Source organism: Aythya ferina (genome assembly GCF_964211825.1).
Source record: "Aythya ferina genome assembly, chromosome: 24".
In the NCBI taxonomy this organism is placed as follows: Eukaryota; Metazoa; Chordata; class Aves; order Anseriformes; family Anatidae; genus Aythya; species Aythya ferina.
This window is the reverse complement of record NC_140322.1, coordinates 6,882,200-6,893,055: the sequence shown is the minus strand read 5'-3', so window position 1 is coordinate 6,893,055 and position 10,856 is coordinate 6,882,200. Positions and strand designations below refer to the sequence as shown.

General features: G+C 48.0%; 1 protein-coding gene across 2 annotated transcripts; it reads right to left on the bottom strand.

Moving 5' to 3' along the window:
• Positions 1 to 6,719: 6,719 nt before the first annotated feature.
• CITED4 (Cbp/p300 interacting transactivator with Glu/Asp rich carboxy-terminal domain 4) lies at positions 6,720 to 8,938 on the bottom strand. 2 transcript variants are annotated; one of them, XM_084496856.1, is made up of 2 exons: positions 8,827 to 8,938; positions 6,720 to 8,618 (listed from the first exon to the last, which is right to left on the bottom strand). In XM_084496856.1, the coding sequence occupies exon 2, from the start codon at positions 8,604 to 8,606 to the stop codon at positions 7,992 to 7,994; it is 615 nt and encodes a 204-aa protein (XP_084352982.1). In that variant the 5' UTR covers positions 8,607 to 8,618; positions 8,827 to 8,938; the 3' UTR covers positions 6,720 to 7,991. The 2 variants fall into 2 exon arrangements, with proteins under 2 accessions (XP_084352982.1, XP_084352981.1); XM_084496855.1 differs by having other exon boundaries at positions 8,831 to 8,932.
• Positions 8,939 to 10,856: the final 1,918 nt, after the last annotated feature.

Sequence of the window (10,856 nt, the reverse complement as noted above, 5' to 3'; positions counted from 1 at the left end):
AGAGGTTATTGATTCTTCTTCTTATTATTGATTCTTCTTCTTCTTCTTTCAGGCAAGCAACACCATCCTTCTTAGACATATCCTCATTGGCAGGTGCTTGTAACTTGAGGATCCAGAGCAGGGGTTAACACCAATGTTTCTGGCATTCACATAAGCAGGCCTAACTCTAGTTTCTGTTTGCTAAAAGCAGAAGCACCAAATCAGAATTAAAGAAGCACCAAATTACCCTGGTATGTTTGATCCCCTGAAGGGTCAGGCTGCAATGCTACATAAAGCCACAGTGATTCTGCCCCATTGTGGCAGCTGTGAGGCTCTTACTCATGTGTTTGCAATTGGCTGCCTTCATCCAAATCAGTCTTATTTCTTGACAATGCAGTGAGGCAACGTTATTGTGAGGGAGCCTATGCGAACAGGCAGTGATCAGGTGCCTAAGTGTTGTCCAAACACAGTAATGGCTTTCTTGGGATGCACCAGCCCTGCAGCTGATGCATCTCCCTGCCTCTTTCTGTTGCCATATACCATGGGATGAGAGCTGGGACCTGAGGAAGCACTTACCTATAAGATGGGATGGGAGCTAATGTTCAGAGCATTGCATTAAACCCTGTAGGTGTGGTGCTGTTTGGGTGAGGGGTGTCCTGAGCACCCGGCTTATCCTTTGAGGCAAATGCTGTAATTTGTTTTGGAAACTGAACAGGATAATATTGGGTATAACTATGGTTTTATTTTTTATGAGCCATGAATGCTTGACTAGTAACATTTACAGCATGGCTAGAGGAGAAAACCATATCTGAGATAGTTCTCTCTTGTAGCCAATATTTGACTGAATATTTCTTACTAAAAGTGTTTTGGAAGTGTTAGAAGATGAGGAAAATTGCAAAATCTCCTTCCTTCTTCACCCCTCTGATAGCCCAGAGGACTCACAAGCAAAGTCAAGATGTCTCAAGAGCAAATTGTATTCTTGTCCTGTGTGTCTTTAGTAGGAACAAACTGACCCCAGGATTGTGCTGCAGAGGAACTGAGCAAAGCCTATTCCTGCTGTTTTAAGATCAAGAAAATTCAACCATTTTTTTTTTCTAAGGGGAGAGGGATGCAGAATCTGTGAGCGCCAAGGTTAGAAGGCCTGGCAGTATGGAGAAGAGAAGATAAGACTCTACACCCCAAACTTCTGAGGCAATTGCAAACTCAAAGATACAAGGCTTAAGAGAAAGGTGAAGAAACAGAGCCCTAAAACTAAAACCCAGCCTTGAGTTCAGGGCAGTGTCACCCTGAATGTCATGTGTATGATTGCTTGTGCCTTTAATACATGTCAAATGATGGAAGCAGTCTGGAATCTCACAGGGAGACAGCAATGTCTACTGATGTGGCCTTGGTGGAGGGGATCAGGGAGGAAGGTTCATAGTTAAGAGGCTCATGGAGGAAATAGTATATCAGATCATGGGCAGCAAGGAGGGCAAAACATCTTATGACATGATGGCATCAGTCTGTACAAGTTGGCAGTTGTAGTGTACATAGGACAATGACCCTATCAAGAACACCCCTGGAAAGTATTTGAGATGGTGGGAAAATGAAGGGATGGTGCTTGGTTGCAGTTTTTAGGAATGCAAGCATTTGGGCAACGATCACACTAGTCTTTTATGTGCAGAGGTGGCCTTCCTCAATCTCCTAGGCCAGTACGGCTCACAGGAGAGAGAACCATAGCAGTACATGCAAAGGCACATGTGATATCACACATGTGATAATATCACACATGTGATATTATCCTCTGGGAGAGATATATGGAGTCCCTGCATACAGATCTCTGAAAATAGTCAGTGCTTGTGCCAGCCTGCAAGCAACTTGAAATGGAAGAAATCAGGAAAGAAATGAGAGCAGTGCAGCACTGAAACAAGGGTCTGGAGAAATCCCATCCTCCGAGGTTTTCAATATTTGACTGGATAAGGCCCTGAAAAATCTGATCTAGTGAAGACAGTCCTGGCTGGAGCAGGAGATTAGACAACATGACCTCCAAAGATCCCTTCCAGTCTAAATCTTTATGTGGTTCTTTGATGGATGAATGAAAAATAGAACAGCCAGACCTAATTTTAGCATTGGAGAAATCCATGATGCATCTACGGTTTAAACTACTGCTGTTTCTTATGCCATCCTGTAAAACTAGACAGGACAGAAAAAGGTGGTAGTGACAATCTACATAATGAAGTGATTATTGAATGAGAAGAGGCTGTGTAAGGAGCATCAAAGAAGCTATAAAATCATTATTGGTGTGCAGCAGATGACTATGGAATGATTGGGAATTAGGGCGCACCCAACAAAATAAATTGGTGGCAGGTTTAAAATGAAGAGGAGCTTACAGAGCTTAAAGATCTTAGCAAGAGCTTGCTTACGCCTTCATAATTCCCTTGCAGATTTCATTGGCAAAAGATGTTGCTGAAGTAAAACATCAATGAATTAAAAACTGAATGTATGTTTAGGTGGTTAGGTCCACAGCTGTGTATTTAACATGGTAAAGACGTAACGGGTGCCTCAGGAGCTCCTCAGACCACTACTTTCCAAAACCTGTGAGGGAGCATCAGAAGGACCATGTACAATCACCCAATTTTTCAAATTTCCTCTCCAGGGCTAGATGGACTTTTGCCTTGGCCTTCCCCAGCAGTTATCATCTTAAGTCCTCAATTCTTTTGGCTGCAAATGGGACATTGTCTCTTTTTGGTGGTGTAATTCTGGCCCATGTCCAAATTTCTGGTTATGGACAGTGAGGGATGATACACACACGGATGGGTGACACACTGGGCTTTGTCAGACCATAGGTTCCTGGGGTACACAGCACTGCCTTGAGGTGCATCTGACAGCAGTGCCTAGGGCAGAGGGAAGCCTGGCAGGCTTGCAGTGCTCCTTCACTCTCTGGCATTGAATGATCTGTGGCTCAGAAACATCCTGGATCAAAACCAGGACCTTTATTCAGGTGGATTTTTTCCTTGAGTTTTTTGTCTATCTGCTGTTTGAAGCCACGTGTCTCAGCACCTATCATAAGAGATAGGTGCTCTTATGCCATAAGAGATATCCTGGGTCAGGCAAAACACTGTCTAGTTTCATATCCTGCCTCCAAGACTGTTCTCAGTGGATGGCTTTGGAAGAACACAGGCATAAGGCAAGCATACGTGTCACTGCCCTGGCCAGTTTTCCAGTTCTTAACCCTCTCTTGTTTGCAGCATCCTAAGTGAGACATTTTTAATGTGCTTACAAACCCTCCGTGGATTTCTTTTTCAGGAAGCTGGACAGCTGTGCCTCAAACCCTCAGCAACCTTGCATATCTGCAATGTCCTGTTGATGGGAGTCCCACAGCCCAACTATGTGCTGTAGAAAAACCCACCTCCTTCAATTTGCTTTGGACCTGTGATTTGCCAGGTCTCCTTTAATGCTTGTTTCTTGCACATGCAGAAGAGTGAACAACAGCATCACTTCTCAGATCCTTTCTGAACAGTTCTGGTTAGTCGGGCCTGACACAGAAGCTGCCCCACAGCTCTGAACACCCGAGCTGCCCTTCTCTGAACCTTTCCCAGTTCCACCCTCTCTAAGCCAGGGAGGCAGTAGGAGGAGGACAGCACATGGTGCCCAAGTTGGAGGTGATCCATGCAGACATACAGGGATGGCTTCTGTGGAGCTTCCTACTCTGCTCTTAACAGTTCTTAACCGTCAGCTGGGTTTTTGATCATACAAAAGAATTCATGTAACGTGTGTCATCCTCTCCCCCCACCACCCAACCAATCACTTTCAGGAGGAGCTTTACTGTTTGAGCTACATGTTGCATGAAGAGATACCTCTGCTCACTCAGGTGTCAACCTGGCCTCCACTACCTAAATTTGCAGAGATCAACAAATACCTTCCATTACACTTGGTGAAAATCATTCCCCACTCACCTTCCCTGTTACTTGTTCTATAAAACTTTGCCACACAGTCTTTTGCCTCCCAGCCGAAGAGTCACAGTGTATTTTTTGGCTTTTTTTTTTTTTTGTGAAACATTTATCTGCCTCAGGTGTTTTCCCTTTCTCTACAGCTTCTCTAGCTTTGTTATCTTTTTTTTTTTTTTTTTTTTTTTTTTTTTGTGATAGTAAGGCCAGCATTTGGGACAACTCACTAGTACAGACAGTACACAGGATGCAGCTAAATTGTGTATTTATACTGTAGGACACTCATTGTTTGATTCTTCTTTCTATTTCTCTCCTAATAGAGAGAAATGACTTCCAGCCTTCCCGTTGCTTTTCTGTCTCCTGCTGAACAGCATGCTAAGATTTTTTCATAGGAATATTCATTATAACACTAAGATTTTTCCTGAGGGACTTTAGTTAGTTTAAGAGATCAGCACTGTGTGTGAAGTCAAAAAAGATCAATTCTACACATATCATTTAATATTTACCAGTCATTGCTCATCCTGTCGCCCAGTCAGTCACTATTAGCAGATCCTTCTCCAGTCCTCTGCTACTCTGAACCACCAAGCATTATCAGCAAACTCCGTCACCATGAGAACATGTGTGGTCAGACAGGGATGTATATGCCTTTCTGTACTTTCATGCTCATGTACTGCCAGAGGCTGCCTCAAGATCCAGGCTTCATGAGCATAATTACAAAGTCTATTTGGATTGTAACAGAGGGTCCAGCCAGGATCAGAGGTGTTTCACACCTGTTTTCTGTGCACACAAACACATGATACAAGGAGTCATCTTTGGGTTGGAAGAACATATCCTGCATGGAGGCCACTTTTGTCCTCATTGTCCAGACTGACTGGTGCTGTCATTCAGCAATGGTTTGCAGTGCTCTGTGGTGCCTGCCAGCCCCCTGCAGACATCAGTGCTTTGGACCATCACCCTGCTGCCCTCCTGCTGGACGAAGAGGTCAGTGACAGCTTGTTGAGAAAGGCAGAGTTGAGCACAGATGCATTTTTGGTAATCTCGAATGACTTCAATAAACTAGTCTGCAGACCCAGGTAGCTGGGTCTCCCCATTATGCCACCTGGCACTTCTCACTGCGCCATGCCAGCCACCCTGCCAGGAAACCTGGATGGCCAGATTTCCCTGTCAAGCAGGGTGATGAAGGAGAATAGAGCAGCCCAAGCTGCACTTCGTACTGCTGCAGCAGGTCATGTGTGACTAACACGAGGCATACAAAGTAGACAGCATGAAGAAGCGTAGTTGAAACTGCACCTAAACCAAGAAGGCATTGGTAAGGAGGTGATGACTGGACTCATCCAGTATACCCCAGTGAAAATACCTAGCAGTAAACCACTAGCAGAAACCATACATGGTTTTGGCTTGAGCTGTCTAGGAAATCACACAGGCTGACCATAGCACTATATTTTGGGGAAAAGCAGAGGTAACACACTTGAGGAATTCATTCCTGCTCTGAAGTCTGCATTTGTAAAAACAAAACAAAACAACTTGGCATTGACATAAACTCAACTGAGCTTGCTAGGACAAATTCCCAATACAATTCTGACTGGGACCCTACAGTCACTCTGCATCTCTGGTAGTTTCAGCTCCTGCGCTCTGATTTAAACCAACATTGCACTGCACAGCCTTCCAACAGGATGTAGAGACAGAGCCAAGAGGATATGCAGACATGTCCCTCTGTCCAGATTGCATCAAATGCCAAATACTTCTTACAGAGAAATGTGTTCCTGTTCCTGGGAAACCACTTCACAGAATGCTGAAGTTGACAGTCCTGCAGCTGTGGGGTGAATACGGTTCCCTGCTTTGTAGCTGTAACACTACAGGCCATGATAGCATATCACACAGCCTGCTTGCCCCCCAACTACGCCCGACAGCCTAGAGCTATTGAACCCCAAATTAACATTCTGAGGAATAAAACCAGTCACCAACTCCTAGCCACTTAACTACAACCTCTGTGCAAACTCTGTGAAGAGAAAGCAAAACTCTTCTTCGTCTTAAACAGCCCAAGCAGTTCTCTCTGCACCTGCAACACAAGTCCTGCCATTTACTTTTTGACAGCTCTCCATCTTACACAGGCATAATCACCAAAAACTTGGTGATTATGCACAAGGAGAGGACAGGACTTTAACACTTGCTATTGAGCTGTGCAAGGAACAGGGCCAGGGGACAGTGACAGGCAATCTGACAGTCTGAAGTGTGGTCAAAGTTATCTGGTTTCAATAACACCATCCATTGTCCCATCCCTACAAGGCAGTAGAATATCCCTGGAATATTCCTGAATTGTAAGAAGACTGGTCAGCAACCCTTTAAAAAGAAAGATCTCAGCTGTGGAGGAATAAGAGATCCCAAAGGCTGTCTTGAATTTCAGAGCCTTTGTGGTATAGAAAACAGCATAGCTGCAACCCAGCTGTTAGAGTTGCACTTGGTCTGAGAGAAGCATAAGGAGTCACCATCCTTTTGTCTGGGCACCTTGGATCAGGCAGGAACAGGACTGCACAGCTTGCAAGCAGCAGCCACCATGATAGGGTAACCACCATCCACATTGGGAAACTAGCCTCAGTACAGAGGAAGCACATCTCATCCTCCCAGTCACACTTGAAGGACTGACTTAGTTCAAGCATTAAACTACAAACAACCCTTACAGCTTAGGTGTCAGGTTGGGAACACTAGCAACTGAATTCACAGCCCACAGATGAGAGCAAAAAACAAGAAAACAAACCACTTCTCCCCAGTACTCAACACTACACCTGTGCCAGAGACAAGCACTGAACAAATGCACACTGGAAATGTTTCAGCTTTTATTTGCAAATTCATCTGTACATTCTCACTTGGTCGTTGAGTGACAGCTGCTAGAAACTGTCAGCAGCAGGGGGCAGCAGCAACTAGGAGTTAACAGGAGCTTTCCACAGTGCCTGGAAACAAGAGACAGCAGAGGAAACAAAACCCCACTAGCTTTTACATTTAACCTTTTCTGAGTAAGGGAATTAGGAATCAAGTCATCTTTATCACATTCAGAAGGGTGTTGGATTTACACGGCCCTGTGCGTTCAGCATAAAGACCTTGCATTGAAGTGACTGCCTGAAGAGCAGCCTGAAAACTATCCCAGGCTTTCTTTTTTTGAAGCCAGCATCTTAAAGCTGCAGTACTCTCCATGCGCATCATTCCCAGCGGTCCCAAAGCCAAATAACAAAAGGAGCCCTTTGCAAATAAATAATCATAGGAAAAAATAAATAAGATTATATTTGGAATATACAGTTGCATGGTCTTTATTTGGTTTCAGAGGTGGAAAAAAAGTGGAGCTAGACTGCAGCTTTAAGCCTTATGCCTAAATCAGCCCAAACACTCAGTAAATTTTACAGTTGATTAGCTATATGGGTTTGGAGATCTGAAGTCTCACAGAAATGAACATTCAGGCACCTATGCACACCCTTCCCCAATGCATAGTTTATTTTTCTCAGCCAGTTAGGAAAAATAGCTTACTGGAAGGGAAGTACCCCCCTTTCTGAGCTGAACAGACAAGACTGAAGACCTTTTTACTGTCACAGTAAGAAGTCCCAAGAAATATCTAACCCCACCCATGTTTGCAAGGGGAAACTGTTTCAAACCATGCACCAGGCAGGGAGACAATCCTCTCTCAGGGGATCCTTTAACTTTGTTGGCATGACAGAATCCTCCAGCAAATCCAGCTACCAGCAGGGTTGCCAGCTGCCCATCACTTCCTGTGCTCAAAGCCTAGTTGTGGCAAGTCATAAGTTCATTATTTCTACTAAACCAGAAATCCTGTTAAAGCCATTTAGAGGCAGCTCTACAGCAAGAGCTCTTGATCTGTTCTGTTTGGGGTACACACCCCCTCCCCAGGAACTCCCAAATGAAAAACCACACAGAAGAGAAAAGCAATCCATTGCAAGCCAGTGTCCGATGATTGTCTCTTTGGGGAAGTCAGGAATCCAGGACAGGGCAAGGCATGGGAAGGGAGGAGGATGGCAGGTGGAGAAGGAAGTTATAAACAAACTCAAAACCACTAAGACACAAGGAGGAGCTCAAAACCCCTCAACAGCTGATGGCACTAGGTTGCTGTTTGCTAACAAAGTCTGAAATGAAGTCGAACTCGTTTTGTCCCAAGAACAGCTCTGGCAGCTCCTGAATCCGGTCCAACCCCAGTTCCAGGACAAGGGACGTCAAAACCTCCTCATCTATGAGATCAGTGTCCATAACATTCAAGGTCAGCGCTGGTGAGGGCATGTGCTGCATGCCTGGGTGCTGGCTTGGCCCCACTCTGTACTGCTGAGCACCAGCTGCCATGGGCCCGTTGCTCATACCCAGAGGGTGACCCTGGTACTGGGTGTTGAGTTTTTGTAGGTGCATGCTAGCCATGAGCTGCTGAGTGCCCACTGGCCCCATGTATTGCTGCTGCTGGCTCGGGCCGTTGAACATCATCGCATTCTGCATCTGGTGGTGGTTCATCTGTCCGCTGAGGTTGGGTCTCGGCCTCATCACACCATCCATTCCAGCCCCTCCGTACGGCATCATCTGACCAGCTGCGGGTAGCGTCCTCAGCACGTGCTGCCCGTGCTGCGGTGGTCCCTGCAGCCCACTCACACCCATCCGGTAGCTCTGCAGCCCGGCGCCGCCGTGGCTCACGGACATCATCATGTGCTCAGCCATGGCTCCGGGTCCCTGCAAGGCGACACGCGGCTCAGGGCGAGGCTCCCGCGGGCAGCACCGCTCCCTGCTCCCGTCCCAGACGGCTTCCACCGAGGATCCCGGAGCACCCCCCACCTTCGCCGCGGCCGGCGGGCGCAGCGCCGCCCCGCCCCGTCGAGCCGAGCCGCGGCCTCCCCGCCGCCGCCCCGGGGACCCGGGGTCTGCCCGCGCGGGTACGCACCGACCTGGGGCTGCAGAGGGTCCACGCTCCGGCAGCGCCCGCTCGGCCGCCTCAGCTCGCCGGGCGCGGGGCGCCGCTCTCCGCTCTTATGGAGGCGCGGGCAGGGGCGGGCCGCCCGGCCCGGCCCCCCGCCACCCATTGGAGCGCGGCCCGAGGCCGCCCGGCCCCTGACGGGGCGGGAGGGCCGCGCTATGGGCGCTGCTGCGGCGGGCATGGGGCTGCTCGAGCTCCGCGAGCCGTGCTCCGAGCGCCCCGTGGTCGCGACATGGCGCGACTGGAGGGAGGGAGGGAGGGGTGCCGGCTGCCTCCAGTGTGGAGGGCACCGGAGTTGGCACATCCCAGCTGCTCGGGTGGCCCCCCTTGGGTCCGAGGTGCTGGCTCCTTGGGCGGGTTGGGGAGGAAAGGGGTGGGTGGGCTCCAGGGCCGCCAGTCCAGCAGCCCCCAGTGTCCTGCGGATGCTCTGCTGGGAATTCTTAATCCGTAAGGAGGCTTTAAGGCAAGTTCTGCTTCTGAGCAGGATGCCAAGATGCAGCCGTGCTGCCTGGTGTTACGGCCCCCACAGGCGATGCGTGCTCGATCCTGGTGTGCATTGATACCAACAAGGGCAGAGGTTGTGGAGTGGCTGAGCGGGAGCATGGGAACAATGGAGTCCCCAGTGTGTGGGGCTGGGGAGCCGTCAGTGTGGTACAGGTGCCACAGTTCCTCCAGGGATCGCAGACTGCAGAAAATGTGGGTCATCCCTGCTCAGTACTGGGCTCATATGGTTTGGGGTAAGGACTGGGCCTGGGGTGGCTGTGAAGCCTCACACAGGTCATTTCTGTTCCCAGCCCATGCATGTTGGGAATGGTGGTGCACTCATGTGAAGCATTTTGAACTGCATTTGCTTGCATTATGTTCTCTTGCATTTGACATAGTCCTCACCTGTTTCCTGGGCAGAAACATTGTTTGCCTTTAATATTGCCAACAGTGTAAGATCAGCTCTCAGGAGGGAGTCACCCCACCAGTGCTTTCCTCTTCCCCAGTGTCCCTCTGAAAAAGACTTTCTACCTGATCACATGGCTGGCTGGGGGTGCAGGGATCCGTTTTGGTGGCTGTGCTGTCTTTCTTGTTCGTGTCAAAGGATGTGCATGCAGATGTCTGTCGATGGCTGCAGCACACTGGCCCCTATAAGTGTGCACCCTGGTGCAGGAGGGTGCTGGCTACTGTGAGAAGGACCCTTGCTTGATGCCAGCTCTGGCTCTGTGGTCAGCAATGGGGTGCTACCACATGGTGCAGCATTACCAGCCCAGGTGACTGAGGTCAGTTCTTAGTGGCATTGACTAGGTGCCTTGATTACTCTGCCAGCGGTGTCCTCCTAGCAGGTATGCACCAATATTGTCTAAGCAGAGCTACCAGTACATGAATGTTACAAGCAGAGATTTGCTAGTATAACTTTCTGCAGTAGTGTCTTTACCTCGTTAGTGCAGCTTTTGATTGCTGTGTCCCAGTGGAACACATATGCTCGTCCACAGACCCATGTTAGACAAATTATTTTACCATGGACCTACAGTGACACTGGTGCTCTCTACAGGCCATGACACTTTCTATTAGTTTATAAAAGCACAGTGGTGATTTTTCCCCTTTATATTTGTGTTGTGAAAGAACCCAGAGAATTCTTTCTTGAAGGTATTAGTGTTGCATGGCTACCCACTTGGAAAGCAGGTGATGGCAAAGTTAAACTTGCTTCCCCAACTTCATTCCACTTCTGTTTGTTCCACTTTTCAGGAGACTTGGAGCAGATTGTTGCATTGAGCTAGGTAGCATTTTTGTGTTTTGCACATTCATTATGATCACAGACCCCACAAAGCAGAAGGAAGTGCCAACAAAGCTTTTCAAAGGTTGCTGAAGAGGTTTGTTTTTAACTGCATTATTGGAGAAATGAGGTCTAAGTATATACTGTCATAAAGGGACTGAAGTTAGGCAGCACAGGCATCTCAGGTGAGTGCCTAATCACACAGCACTGACCTGAAGGGTTGCTTGTGTAGAATATC